The 15818-nt window shown below is 37.4% G+C and overlaps 2 protein-coding genes across 4 annotated transcripts in view; one reads left to right on the forward strand and one right to left on the reverse strand.

Annotated features, from left to right (window-relative positions):
• The first annotated feature begins 2662 nt into the window (after nucleotides 1-2662).
• Nucleotides 2663-5295, forward strand: LOC309503684 (2-oxoglutarate receptor 1). 2 transcript variants are annotated; one of them, XM_082176445.1, is made up of 2 exons: nucleotides 2663-2849; nucleotides 3462-5295. In XM_082176445.1, the coding sequence occupies exons 1-2, from the start codon at nucleotides 2847-2849 to the stop codon at nucleotides 4464-4466; spliced, it is 1008 nt and encodes a 335-aa protein (XP_082032571.1). In that variant the 5' UTR covers nucleotides 2663-2846; the 3' UTR covers nucleotides 4467-5295. The 2 variants fall into 2 exon arrangements, with proteins under 2 accessions (XP_082032571.1, XP_082032572.1); XM_082176446.1 differs by having other exon boundaries at nucleotides 3468-5295.
• A 1375-nt stretch (nucleotides 5296-6670) lies between these two features.
• The window catches only part of hs6st3b (heparan sulfate 6-O-sulfotransferase 3b), a 96998-nt gene continuing 87850 nt past the window's right edge, over nucleotides 6671-15818 (reverse strand). The window contains exons 2-3 of one of the 2 annotated variants that reach the window (XM_082176410.1): nucleotides 10773-11475; nucleotides 6671-8501 (exon numbers count right to left, since the gene is read on the reverse strand). In XM_082176410.1, the coding sequence (XP_082032536.1) occupies nucleotides 8463-8501; nucleotides 10773-11475 (742 nt within the window). In that variant the 3' untranslated portion in view covers nucleotides 6671-8462. Of the gene's footprint in view, nucleotides 8502-9683; nucleotides 11476-15818 lie in introns of those variants that run through there. The other variant, XM_082176411.1, reaches the window with a different exon arrangement.

The raw sequence follows: 15818 nt of genomic DNA on the forward strand, positions 1-15818 counted from the left end.
AAGGCGAAAGGGGGTCAAACACAGTATTAGTATGGTGTTCCTAATAATCCTTTAGGTGAGTGTATATACTGTATATACAGAGAGAGAGAGAGAGAGAGAGAGAGAGAGAGAGAGAGAGAGAGAGAGAGAGAAGCTGTATGTATGTATATATATATATATATATATATATATATATATATATATATATATATATATATATATACGACACCTCAGACTGACAGAAACGTACAAATAAACGTGAATTTAGGCTACTTTAGTTTTGTACACATTGTCATGCAAATTATAATCAAATGCATTTAGTTTCATTGACCACAGTATTATCATTGATATTTGTTTGAGAAGGGCACTTTTGATTAATTTTGAAATAGGGCATGGGGCTCGAGCACCCAAAGCCGCCCCTCTGCACGTGCCTGAGACCTGACACTAGTCCAGTCGAAATAGACATTGAAAATGTAGTAAAATGTTGTCTTCTCTACAAGATTTTCTTAGTATGTTTTGGAATAAAAACATTACTGGCTGAAATGAAATGGCTTCAATTTTTCATCTTAGGGTGCATGATTTCTATAGGAAAGAAAAACAAATGAGATTCCTTTTATTTGTAAATTATTTCTCCAACAGCAATATGATTAAAAAGAGAGCATTTTGCTGCTCACATTTTTCCTCTGAAAAAAAGTCCCTCACATCCCATAAGTGTCCTCTGATTCAATAATAAGTTACTTACCAAGATGTCAAAAGTCCAAGAAAGCTAAAGTGTAGTCAGAACGTTGTTGAAATTCTAAAGAAAATGTTTTCTAAAAAACTAAAATATGAATGTATATGCACTGTGACTGGGTCACTGAAATGCACTGAAATGAAGTCTCTTGAGTAAGAACATGCACACACCAACAGAGATCTTCTATCTATTGTTTTCAATAATTGTTGAATAATTGTATCTATTGTTTATTGTATAGTCTAAAACCCTTGTGCTGCCAAGTGCAAGACATATTACAGATATGGTGTAATATGGATGTGATAGGGCTGAAGAATTATGAGAGGAAAAAATAAAACTGGTTAATTAATCACTAATCAGGATCCATTGTATGCTGAGTCTGTATTGAGAGAGTAGCCTACACATAGACTAATGGACCTGGCTATGCTTTAGGACTGTTGAATGAAATGGAAGTAATCAAACCCCAATGTGCAGCAGATGTCTAATGTTGCTCATTTTAGATTTATTTTAACTGTATACAGATATACAGTAATTATATTTATTATTATTTTATTAGGCTATTATCCACATTTTGAGTTAAAGTCAGCCTCTCTCCAGGTATTAGGAACAAAATGTCTAACTGCCAGATCAGGTAGGCCTAGTTCTTCTAGAGAACAGATCATGGAAGAGTTGTCTGGAAGTTGGGTTCGGTATGATCTCAGTAATCAGAGCAGATTGCTGGAGTTATTTCACTGGTTCATCCAGAACTTATAAAATGACATTTGATGGGAAAAGACAACCACATGATTTTTTTTTTATGTATGTAGCCTATGTGATATTTATACAACTGGCTGGTTTTTCTTTTTCTTTTTTAAATGAATACTGCACGCCATCTAGTGTTAACACTTGATTAGTTATTGGAGCACAGCCAATATTAATGCAAATGTTTGTGTTGTTAATGGTCTGTTTGGATGGTCTGTTTGGTTGATGGTTTGTCTTATTAAGGCTACATTACTTTTACAGAAGTTTACTTTGACTTGTTTTTACTTATTTTGACTTTTTGAAAGGAATTGAAAGAATAAAATATAAAATGTATTTAGCAAGGATGCTTGGAAATAATTAAAAGTGACAGTAAAGGCATTTATAATCTTACAAAAAGATTTCTGTTTAAAATAAAAGCTGTTATTTTAAACTTTCTATTCATCAAAGGATTGTGGGAAAATGCATCACAGTTTATACATTTTGATCAAATAAATTACAAAAAGTCAGTTTGCACTTTTGATGAGCACAAAAACAAACCATTTACTCTCCATTGTAATCGCTTTAATTTATCCAGATGGGCCGTGTGTCTAATTTATTTTATCCATTTACTTGATCTCAATACAAATGAGAAAACAAGAGACCTTGAGGAAGAACCTTTGTTTGACTACTGCAAACAGATTGCACATGCAATGAACAGAAGTTGATGTCCTTCTGGTTATTTCTTTGTCCTCCTGTTTCCTCATACCATAAAGTGTGTTCAAGAACTTCCCGGTTCAATCCATAAAACATAATCTAATGGTGCTTTATCAATACATGTAGACCTAATACGTATCTTACTTCGTTATTCAGTTTTACAAAGAAAAATACTGCTAGCTGCAAGCAAAAACTGTTAGCTGTAGTCATCTCCGATCTGAACTTGTGACTTTTGATATCAGATGTATGTCAAACTCATTTCTTTGTGTTCTTCAAACACAAATTCTTTTCAAAGAAGGACTGCACATATTTGTTCACTGGACAAGACATGCAGGTGTATGTCTGCAAGAAATGTTGAGAACTGCAGTTTTGTGAAATGATTAATCACAGACCTTCCACTGCCAGTATATTTGAATGTGGGCTATAAAGACTTTTTCTAATAAAATGTTTCAGGAAATGTGTCTGTATCAGGAAGTTACAGGAAATGTTAAATAGTAACTCAAGGAATAATTCCCACCGCTGTGGTGGACAAGCTGACTCATTTGACGCGCATGTGTTTCTTGGAAGTGAAGCCAGACAATACAAAAACACAGATGACACTTGATAGACAACCACAAATCACTGAAGCTCTGCTGAAGACTGTGTGTATTCATGATACTGCATTAAAGATTGAACAACTTGAGGAGAAAGTGAGCACTTCATCATGGTGAGTGAATGCAAAATGCCTTATGTTGAAAACATGAAAAATGTATAGGTTAATGATTTAGACTTACAAAAAAGAACCAGGAAATTACTTTTTTTTTATAATTTTTTTTTTATGGTACAGTATACCATAATATCATGGTATAAGTTATAAGTTAACTATCATAGTTTTTGGACAGCTCATCGGCTGTTCGCCGCAAATTTGATTATGCTAATATTCTGAGAACATTAGTGATTTTGTTCACGACCGAATCTGTATTTTAGAATGAATATTGACTAAATTGTTCTGATTCACTTGTACTGATGTTTTTCATTTATTAGTGTTAAACTTTTTAAAGTGACTGTTTTTGTGACAAGTGGGCTATTGCAAATTTTGAAAATTGAACTATACATCTCGTTCATGAAGAATATTGTTCAGTTCGTCACGTGAATCGGTTGTGTAAATGATTCAATGACACATTTTTAACAAGCAAAAGGCCATTCAACTTCGAGTAAGTGAATGAATCTGAACAAATCTTTTTGGTGAATGGATTCAAAAGATTAGATCTATACGCAACACATTAACACTACAAGATAATAGAAAAACTGTCACCTCTGTGTATTTGTTTTTGAAAAGCAACAGAAAGCAATGGCAGGCCTGGAACTGAATGCAACTGACTGTCCTCCCATTGATGACTACATAAAGAGTTATTATCTGCCAGTGATGTATAGCATCATTTCTGTATTTGGATTTGTGGGAAACTTCCTGGCAGTCATCATTTACCTGGCAAAGCTCCGACCCTGGAAGAGCAGCAGCATTATAATGGTGAACCTGGCAGTAGCTGATCTGCTGTATGCATTGAGTTTACCTATGCTGGTCCAATTTTACATTACCGGAAACTGGATCTTAGGGGAGTTCATGTGTCGTTTCATTCGCTTCTGCTTCCACTATAACCTCTACGGCAGCATCCTCTTCCTCACCTGCCTCAGCATCTTCCGTTACATCGCAGTTGTGCATCCACTGAAGGCTGCTGAGATCCGGAGGAAAAGATGGGGCATCTTGGCTTGTCTGGCTGTCTGGGCCGTTTCGCTGGTGGAGATCGGCCCAATGTTGGAGATGATTACTTTACGGCAAAAGAACAACATGACGCAATGCATTGACTTCGCCAGTAATGATCCAGTTGATACGGTATGGTGGTACGGTTGGATACTTACGATGCTTGGATATGTGTTGCCATTGCTGGTGGTGTGCTGGAGCTACACTCACATTGCAGGTGCTCTGGGAAGCAGCATATCCAGAAACAGGCCGAGTCGTTCCAGAGTTCGCATGCTTACCATTCTGATTCTGGTGGTGTTTGTGGTGTGCTTCTTGCCATATCATATAATGCGTGTACTGAGGGTGGATAGCCTGCGCAGCGCTGGTGTGTCGTGCATGCAGAGAAGAGGCATCCATGCAGCCTACATCTTGTCACGACCCCTGGCGGGCCTCAACACCTTCTTCAACCTAGCGCTTTATACACTGGCAGGAGACAGGTTTCAACAGGCACTCTGGAGTTTTGTGCACAGGGAACGTACGAGCAGCACCATATCTGTGATCCACACACCAAAAAACATGTCAAAGACAGACCTCTTGAGGATCTGATACACTGTGTCCTACATATTGTGTTCTATAGGCTACATTAGGTGTGTGTGTGTGTGTGTGTGTGTGTGTGTGTGTGTGTGTGTGTGTGTGTGTGTGTGTGTGTGTGTGTGTGTGTGTGTGTGTGTGTGTGTGTGTGTGTGTGTGTGTGTGTGTGTGTGTGTGTGTGTGTGTGTACTGTATATACACTATACTATTTCAAAATTTCCCATTACGTCTTCACTGTCACATGTTCCTTCAGAAATCATTCTAACATGCTGATTTGGTGCTTAAGAAACATTTCTTATCATTATCAATGTTGAAAACAGTTGTACTGATTAATATTTTTGTTAAAAGTGTAATGCATTTTTTTTCAAGATTCTTTGGGGAAAAAAACAAAGTTCAAAACACCAGCATTTATTTGAAATATATTTTGTAACATAAATGTTTTTTTCTGTCACTTTTGATCAATTCCATCCTTCCTAAAAAATTTTTTTTTTTATCTTACTGACCCCCAACTTTTGAACAGTAAGTGTATATATGTTTATAAGCATCTTAGTACATAGACTTGAACAAAATTTTAAATAGTGGGTAATAGTGTTTTAACTGTATTACAGCTGTGTATCTTGTGATGTAAATATTACGAAATGTTTAAATGAACATATACACTGTATATATTACTGTCAAACAATAAGGTAACATGTATGCAAAAACCTATTTATTAAAATGTACACTTTTGGATTTTTGGTATGAGGTGCAAACTCAACAATATAAGGACACAAAATATGTGAAATTATTCTGGGTCATTTGGGTCAGATGCTTTCTATTAATTAAAAAGGTTTCTCCACTCGTCCATGAGCATTCATCCACTCTTGCTGGGAAATCTCCACTGACAAACACCCACATAAAACCAAACATCCTTTGAATACCTGAATGACTAATAATCTTCACAGACAAGGAAACACAGCAGTATTTATGGGCAGCTACAGTATTTGACTCCCAGAAGTATGTCAGTTCAGTAGGCATGAGATTTGCAATAAGGAACTGTAAGCCTAACATTTCTTTCAGTTCAATCAAAACATTGCTCTCTGTTCTTCAGTTGTGTTGCTCCATTGTGACCAACTCTTAAATTAGCTTCTTTCTTTTTTTTCTTTTTTTTTCAATGCCAAATACAGTAAACACCATCAGAACAGACAGAAGACATCATACTGTAAAAGAACAACTAGTGTGCAGATGTCTAGTACTACTTTCTTTCATAAACTACTGTTTTATAAACATTGTGAATTCGGACATTCTACTTTTTTTCTTACTATTTTTACTATAACTATTTTTTCTTAATTAATAGTAGGAAAGTAAACATATTCGGAAGCAGCCTATCACTTGTAACCCATGCAGAAAGGGCCACTGAACTAAACTTATAAAAGATTTGAGTCACAAAGATCAAGAAAATTTGCTCCACTGTTATCACAGTAAATCAAACCAACATCTGCACCAAACCACACACTTACACATGTCAGTTTTTTTTTTTTTTTTTTTTTTCCAGACACCAATAGCCTACAAAAAATAAAATAAAATAATAATAATAATAATAACTATGTTCTGAAGAGATATTTCTGACAGACAGTTAGCCTACCTAACAATTAGATGACACAATTTCTGTCAAACACTTTGAAGGCAAGCATGATGTCACTGCAGAAACCAAACCAAATGGTTTTCAGGTGACCGGTGGATGAATATTGTCTAATATGACATCTTTTAATTCTGCCAAATTACATGAAATGCGTCATTTCCTAGTGCAGGTGAAAAATCACCTTTATCTAGTTCCAACTCTTTCTTTTAAAGGTGCACTAATGTTTCTCAGTTGCCGATTTCATTTTAAAAATAGGCCTACCCAATTTGTATTGGTCAAAAAAGTTTGCGTATTTTTAGTTTATGCAGTGTTAAATTAGATAAACCCACATTTTATGAGTAATCAATGCAGAAATGCATTTTTAAAAGGTTATTGACACTGTTTAAACAACGGGTATCATTATAACATTGGTGGAGCTTCTCTGCCCTCTAGTGGTTGAATCACAAAGACAGAGAATATGGCACCTTTGAGATTTTACCCAGTTGCCCAACATGTATTTAAATGCCACACTTTCTGTAAAACACATTTACATTACAGTAGATTCAAAATATCAAACAAAATGGCACTATCAACCAAATTATGCCAGACCTTTGAGCTAAAACTTCACTGAAAATTCATGTGAAATGAACAATCTTATTGTGCTTCAGCCCCGGGTCAATATAATTATGCATTTGAGAGAAATATGATATATTTATCTGAGCATCACTTTTAAATAAGGGGTCATAAGGGGTTATTTTTAATATCATATTGCACTTAAGTGAACAAAGCAATTAAAATACATTGCAACACTGATATTTCAGAACACACACACATACACACAAAAACTTGCATTGGTATACAAACCTCTTTTGGCCACACAATAAAGGCTAAGGTAATAAAACAAAAAACACAAATAGCAGCACAGATTCAAGTTTTTAAAAAAATGGAACAGCATATACAAAGAAAACAAAACATTCCACTTTACAGTCTTTTTCTCTCTTTTTTGGTCTAAAATCATATATTTCTGGTAATGCATTCCAAAACTTTAAATTGTAAATGTAGCATTCCTATGTTCTCCATAACCACAATGAGCAATACAGACAGTTTATTTGCTTTTATGTATAGAAAAAAAAGTGAATGTGTTTACACCGTTTATTCATTTGCACACAGCATCTGTGAATATAGTTTTTAAAAGGTGCTACAAAGTACTGACCAGAAAAGGTTTTGTTTTCTTTCTTACCGCCAGTGGTTCAAGGATTTAAAGAGCATTTCATTCCATGTGACTTGGAAGTTCTGGCTTCAGAAATATTCTCCCAGACAGTTAAAGTTTTAATGAGGACTACAGAAATGTGTGAAACAGCACTGGGGACGAAACAAATACTGACCCATTGATTTAATCTTCCTGAAACTCTTCTGCAGCATAATGCAGTTCCATACTAGATTTATCTATTGTACAAACATTCCTAAAATCTTTACATTGCTCCATTCCAAGTCAAACATGAGCTGAAGTATTATAACCATCATAATTAGACAAGCAATTATGTGATTTTTATTTCACCATTAGAGGGCCTACAAATGTGATGTGTTTTCACATTTCACCTGTTCATTCATTATTGGCATGGCCTCTCATGTTATTAGCATTGTGTTTTTAAGTTACTTTTCACTCTTAACACACAATCTCAATCTCAAAAAGAGTTTTAAAACAATGAATTAAGCTGAAAATCATTAAGCTGAAGTCCACTTCTTACAGTTATGGCTTAGGGAACAGGATGGGTTTATTTTGTTTTGTTCACACTTTTATTTGCAATTATAAAACATGGAAAATACCACTCTCGTTGTCTTTTTTTTTTTTTTTTGTATAAAAACAGTTGTGCAACTCATTCTCAAATAAATCATGTGACAAGAAAGAAAACAATGAAGGAAAGATTTTTTTTTAAATATCTTACAGTAGCAACTGCAATATTTATCTGCTCCTATGTCACAGATGAGGCTCTTGATGTGGTTGTGTCTGCAAACCCTGAATTGCACAACATATCATTGAGAAACTACCAGAGACTACAGATTCTCAGTAAAGACTGTCTCCGTGCTGTAAGTTTGATTCTTACAACAACAACAAAAAGAAACCAACAAAAAAAGAGAGCTCAGAGAGTGTCTTCTGAGAATATCTACTGGCAGCAGGCCTGGGCATTAAAAATTTGTCTGCATTTTTTTTTCCATTCACTATCTCTAGCTGTTTTTGAATGCAAGAACACAGCTTGAGTGTACACCCCTCACATTGTAGTGTTGTACCTATATAATACTCTGTGGTGCAGGGTTTGTTCCTTCACAACAATGTTGCTTATTGGCGAATAAGCACAGATCCACCTTTTTCAGCTTTAGGATTGCAGTCTATGCACATTGCAGTCTTGATTTCATTGCAAAAGAATCTGCAGAAATCTTGAGAAACCACACTGTAAAAAAAAAATTCTCAGTCAGTATTTTTGTCATGTTTTACAATACAAATATTTAGACTCTCAAAGAAGATAAAAATGCAAAAAGTGTTTGCTGACTGTAATGAATAAATGTAATGTGAAAATGTTAGTTGCTAACAAGCTGCTGCATTTCATTGGCTCTGGACTTGTACTCTGCACAATGACAATAAGTTGAACCTATAACCTACACTACCATTGAAAAGTTTGGGAAAGTAAGATTTTGAATAATTTTTTTTAAAGAAACTTTTATTCAACAGTACATAATTCATTGATCAAAAGTGAGAGTAAACATTTATAATTTTACAAAAGTAAAGTTTAGTTTCATCACTATCATGTTTTTTTTTAAATTAAACATTTAAATAGTTAATAAATACATCAATCCTTCTTTCAAAATGCGTTTCTGTCTCACCCTGACTCACTATGGTAAGCCTGTTGTAGAAGTGTTTCTATTTTAGACTGGGCGGAATGGTTTTCGCAGGATATTGTGTACGTATGTCACTTGTGTATGTACGTCACTCATCTGCGCGTCTCATCCACTGATCTTTGTAAAGAACATTTATATAGATCAGTGATATCGCCACATTCGTAAATTGAGAAAAGTTTCTCCAACTATGGTGTGAGTGGCATAGGTAAGTTGTCGCAACGAGCGTGAAAGGTGACATGGACAAAGCTAAATCTCCAACTTCAGGGGAATCACCCTTTAAAATAAAAATAAAAACACAGAACAGAGAGTCGACAGCTGGCAAAAAGAGAACGTTCGTCATAAAACGAGAATCAAGATTGGCTTGGCTTTTGGAGATGTCGAGACCTGGGGATTTTAAATGCTGTAAAAATTACTCAACAGGCGAGTAATAAGAGCCAGAGCCGGCACAACCAAAACAATGTTCTGTTGCAAAATGCATGCAGTTAAAGGGATAGTTCACCCAAAAGTGAAAATTAGCCCATGATTTACTCACCCTGAAGTCATTCTAGGTGTATATGACATTCTTCTTTCAGACAAATACAATCGGAGTTATATTATAAAATGTCCTGGCTCTTCCAATCTTTATAATGGCAGTGAATGTTTTGAATTTCTGTTTTGAAGCCCATCAAAGTGCATCTTTCCATCATAAAAGTACTCCACATGGCTATAGGCTAGGAAAATACCTATATTTAAAACTTTATAAATTATAATCACTAGCTTCAGACAGACGGCCGTAAGCATCGATTTACGGTGGAAGACTAACCCCTGACCCGACGCACAATAATGACAAACGTGGAAGCTCAGAGTAAAGAGCAAAACAAAACACCAGTCGCATATTAGAAATTTTGAAGAGAAATGTCAGAGGATTTCTATGTAATAGAAGAGGAGCTTCAGTTTGTTGCACTGCCCTATTTGTTTAAAACGGGAGAGGAGTCTAAGCTTACGATACTCCTACATCCTATGTCATATATGCATCACGGGTTACTCTTGTGGCGCAAGTCGACTTGCGTAGTATGTGTACGGTCGTCTGGCGGAAGCTAGTTATTTTAGATGATAAAGTTATAAATATGGGTATTTTTCTAACAAAAACCCATGGCTTCGAAGGCCTTTATTAACCGAAGCCGTGTGGAGCACTTTTATGACGGACAGATGCACTTTTATGGACTTCAAAACAGAAACGGCAATATAAGGCTTGGAAGAGCCATTTTTTTTATATATAACTGTCATATACACCTATAGGATGACTTCAGGGTGAGTAAATGATGGGCTAATTTTAATTTTTGGGTGAACTATCCCTTTACTAATATATATGAGACTTCTTTCAAAAACATAAAAAATCTTACCAACCCAAAACTTTTGAATGGCAGATTTTGATTTTTTTTTTTTTTTTTTTTTGCTGTGCCATCACAGGAATAAATTACATTTTAAAATTATTTTAAAATAGACAACAATTGCAGGTAGGCCTATGTATCTTCAAATTAAAGTTTTCTCAACCAATTTTTGCCCTGTCGATTTAAGCATAAATTATCACTCAATTTTATTTGATTCTATGCTAAAAACTAGAAAAGTGATTAATTCTAAATATATTCTTTAAAAAGAACTCTTTAGATAATATGTACTATATAACACAAGACAAAAATACTGCTCAAGGCAATGATTTTTTGCAGTGCAACAGGCTTCACGACAAAAGAAACTCATTAGTTCAAAATGTGACCTACTCTTCCTCAAGTGGTCCATTATGTATTAGCCTATGTAGTGCATGTTTCCAAGAGATATCACCAACGGACCACTTGGCTGGCATAGTCCTCAGTTGTGGTGACCTGAGGTTTGTTTTCCCCACTGGGCTGTTTGCTCTGGTTGACTCGGCGCTCCCTAAGCCAGCGTCTCTCTTCCCGCCTCTTCAATCTCTCCTCCTGCCGCTCACGCTGGCGGATGAACTGGTATCTCTGCAGGAAGAGGTCCTTGGCAAACTCGTACAACTGCATATCCAGGAAATTCAGTTGCTCTATGCGGCTGCGCATGTCGTCGCGCAGCTCCACGTTGGCGGCGCGCGTGCTGTTGATCTGTGTAAAGGCTGAAATGAACCGCAGACGGAAAGTGCGCTCGAACAGGTACTGCGTCTTGCGCTGGAACTCCGTCAGGCCATAGAAGGCCATGTTCTTCAGGTTATTCTTAGCGCTGGCCAAGAGAATGGGGTTCCGTTCGCTCTCGTTCATGGTGGAGAGGTTGTAGCAGCCCACCAGGCTGAGATCGGCCAGCATGCGCACCTGCCGGTTGTTGGCCAGGTTTGAAGGGCAGTCCATGAACTCGTTTAAAGTGACCCCCGACCAGTCGTCTCCGTTATAGCAGGTGGGCAGCTCGTCCTGTGTGGGAGAGCGGCCATCACACATGTGAAGGGAAGTCTTCCAGGTTGCACCGCGCTGCACGTGCTTCCATTCGCTCAGGTAACGTGACACAGGGTCTCGCAGCATGGTGATATAGTAGAAGTTCCTGGAATGATAATCACAACGTTACTTCAATAAAGTTATAATTACATTTTTTGTAATTCATGTTGTAGAAAAAGGCATTAATGTCTCTGAGTAATGTTAAAGGTGCAGTCTATGACAATGTCGAAATAGTTACTGCAGTCCAAATTCAAAATATCGGAGATCATTGTTTCTCCCGCCATCTGCTCCTCAGACTGGACGGTGCTCACACAGGTTGCCAGTTTGAGCACACGCAACAGGAAGTGAGTGCAAATGACAATATCAATTGGCAAATTGGCAACGTGCAGTATCACACAGACCAAAACAAAAACAAACATTCCAGCCTGGAAGCGCACATTTCAAAGTAAAATAACTGGCTGTAGAAGTGTTTTTCAGAGAAACAAGTATGTGAACTTATAGCATGTTTCCTCAATATAACATATTATGGTATTTGTATGCTTTAGTAGAGTGAAAAAAGTTACACACAGCACCTTTAACTTAACAACAGGTTAGGCCTGCAGGATTTGGGGACAAAATCTTCTATTCTTCTGATAAAAATTCTGATTGTAATACATTTTTTTTTTTTTATCCAGATTTGCTGTGCTTTTTTGTTGACCTTAAGATAAACGCTTCTCATAACAAGAATGGGAAGGTTGGTGCATGTCGCATTCCCAAATGTGCGTTAAAGCAAATTTGTCATTTGTTATAGGACAAAACATGAACATCTCGTTGAGTAACATTAACCACAGGTTTCATTTGACTTATCAACTGAAAAGCGTTTTAAGTGTGGGACTCAATGGACTAAATTGCTAAATGTAATGTAAAAACATACTTTATTAATACATTGCTAAACTACAATTTGTCAAGCGTACACTTGGATAATTGTGGTATTTCAAGTCCTTTTAGCAACTTGCTAGCAATTTAATTAGCAATTTATGTTGTTGAACAAAAGTTTCTTCAAGTAGGCCTACCATAACAAAACTAACTTTGTGTTACTCATTACTGAAAACTAAAATAGAAAAATGAGTATTAAAAAAACTACTCTAAAAACCCACAGGAAATTCCAGTGGGTATCAATAGAGAATTAGACTTTCTGGTAAGTAAATTAGCATAATGAATAAACAGCTCTATTCTGCAGAGCTTTGTGTGTTATTATTTTTAATAAAAATGATAAAACGTTATCAACCTGTCATCTAACCTCAACATTTCAGTCATGCAATGTAGGCTAATCCAATAGCACTTTCAGCACAGAGCGGCTGCAAAATGGAACATATTCTTTTTACACGCATCACTGCGTCTCTTACAGAGAAAGACCATCTTCTCAATCCTTGTAAGCCAGAGGACAGCCACAGAAGAGTGAAAAAAAATTAAACATGTCTCAATTAATTCGTCTTCAGCAGTGCAGCATGGAGGACATTTGTAGGTTAAATAGTGATATACAGAATAAATTACTTCAAATTTAAGAAAGAAAACCAATGTGAATACACTACTCACACTATTTATACAACAAAAAAGGCATAAGTATGCAAATTAGGACACACCTAATAGCTTTTCCTACTAGTTTAGCATAGCACAAAATTTCCCATTCCCAACCCATTTTTTTTTTTTTTTTTTTTTTTTTTACATTTTTTTATTTAAAAGGGACCATGTGTAATTGAAAACATAAATGTAAACATTTGATGCATTACACCAGAGTTAGCCTTAGGCTAATTTGCATCTGCATTTTACGGAGACCACAATAGGCCAGATAGGCAACAACTTAACTGACGTACCCACAACTTATTAATTTGTACCCTTCATTTTAGAAAAATTTAAATAAAATGAGGGAGCAAATTAGTACAATGTGGGCACAATTTAACAAGAACAAGGGAACAAATAAATAAAATGTAGCCATGAATACAAAAGTCGAGTGAACTTATTCTTAATTTGGTTTTCACAGACACATTCTGGGGACAACAGACACTTATATTACATCTTGTAAAAAGGGGCATTACAGGTGCCTAACATCCACAGTGAATCATTCACAATACAGCATTAAAAAAGTAAAAAAATTATTTGTTCGATTTATCTAAATGTAAAAAAATCTATTAACAGAAGTTACAGCTGTATTTGATGCTGTAAAGAATAGACAAAGGTATAGCCATAGATTCAGTAAATTAGATCACAACTGTTATATTTTGCGCTTGCGTTTGAAAAACACGTGAGGGAACAGATGCCACCAAAGTGTTATTAGCAGCAGGCCGATGCGTTAATGAAGAGAGAGGAACTAGGCACAGTCATGGTCTGATGGAGAATGGGACTGAAGCAGGTGGCGACTGCCTCTGTGCTGGGAAGAATAGTGAATGAGGCAGTTCTGATGTTCCCCCAGAGATGACAGACGCCTGGGATAGAGAACGCTGCTTCTCTCTCACCTTCTCTGACTTCTCTGAGCTTTCAAGGGCTTTTGACTGAAGTGTACTTCTGACCAGATAGTTTGTGTTTTCTAGTAATTTGGAATTCATTTAATACCAGTCCACGTCAGTCAATGATCTGCAAGATTTATATTACAGTTTAAAAGTGAACATTTGGCCCAATGTTGTTTTAGTATTATATAGCCTTCTATAATACTATATGTACTATTACAGTATTTATTAATATTTTGAATTCACTTCTTATTTTTATATTTTCAGTTTTTGAAATGATAAATGCTGAAAATGTGTGACCAGCACTGACAAAATGAGTCGAAATGAGCACATTTTCAAAAATTAGTTATTGTTATTTTCAAAATGATGTATGATTTGTTGGAATCAGACAAAAATGTGCTACATTCTTTTGAAGTCGATAGAGTCAGCAAGTCAATTTGAAGAAAAATCAAGAAACCTAGCAACCATACCATAAAATCCCTGGTAATAGCACTAAATTTGGCACACATTTGGCACACCATGCAAGTCAAAACCAAATATCTATAGGAAAAATATATTCAACTTTTTTTTCCCATGATACCACAATTTTTTTATTAACATTAATGAAACAGACAGCCTATATATTAAGACCTACTGTTCCACACGTATATAATATAATGTTATACATCAGATATTTTCCCCAACAGTTAACCAAACAGTTCACTTAAGACATAAAAGATGATGTCTGTGTGAATACTCGCTAGGACAGATCTTTTGAAATACTGTAATTCTGTGTAGGCTATATCTGGATATAGCCAGATATCTGGATCGTCAATTTGGTCAGTCAATTTTGTTTATATCAGCATGAGTTTGAAAATCACATTTCATTGGTTCAGACTCATGCCATCAAGAATTCGATATGAATATTATAATGAATAACACAAGGGCTGCCTTGACGACTTTCGTGAAGACACAATGAGACAGGGCTAGCCCGAATGGGAGAACTGCATACTGATATGCCCGCCCCTCGAAGCAAACCAAAGGAACGGTCTGTGTCGAGGCAGAATGGAGACATGGAAGTAGGCGTCCTTCAGGTCGATCGCTGCAAACCAATCCAAGGGACGAACGCATTCGAAAAGGCGTTTCGCTGTCAACATCCCGAACGGAAGCCTGTGAAGGGATTGGTTCAGGATGCGCAGGTCCAGGATGGCCGTAACCCACCAGTTTTCTTGGGTACAATGAAGTAGGGGCTGTAGAACCCGGACTTCATTTCGGCTGGGGGGACAGTCTCGATCGCACCCTTCGCCAGTAGGGTGGCGATCTCCGTACTCATGATCTGGGTGTTGGGTTGCTCTAGCCAGGCTCCCAAGAACTGTACCAGCGGTGTCACACAAACCACGGTGTGGGGGCACAGTCATAAGCCGCGTCCTGACAGAGGAGGCCAGGGAAGGACCAGCATTCCACGGGGGCCTGCTCTGACAGGGGTCTGGCGACAGAGGGGGACGAGAGTGGCGAGGCAATCCATGGCCTCTTGGGGCTCGGAGGAAGGGGCATCAGTTCTTAGAATACAAAATATTCTCCCCCGGCCCTCCACCGGGGGAAGGAGTGGTCCTGCTACCAGGTCCTGAGAAGAACTGAGCCCTAACTCCAAGCTGCCCATCTCAGGAGTGCTGCTTAGCCTGGCGTTTGGCCGGCTGAGGGGTGGAGACGGGTGGTGCCACCCTCCTGTGACCTCCTCCTGCTCAGGGCCGGCGAAGGCTCGAGGGGAGGAGCCGCAGGGAGGCGGCCTCGGCGGGAAGCAGACTAAGGAAACCGCACATACGGATGACCGTTTGTGCAGAAGTGCCTCAGTATGCTTCTGGGGGTTCGAAGACTGTTCTTTGGCGCCACTCCAACCGATGCTTTCAGCTGCCCGGAAAAGCATGGTCGTTAGCTCTGGATCTGACTCGGCTAACGTTGGCACTCCCGAGGGAGGCAACGCAGTCGA

Source organism: Leuciscus leuciscus (genome assembly GCF_965113295.1).
Source record: "Leuciscus leuciscus genome assembly, chromosome: 7".
NCBI lineage: Eukaryota > Metazoa > Chordata > Actinopteri > Cypriniformes > Leuciscidae > Leuciscus > Leuciscus leuciscus.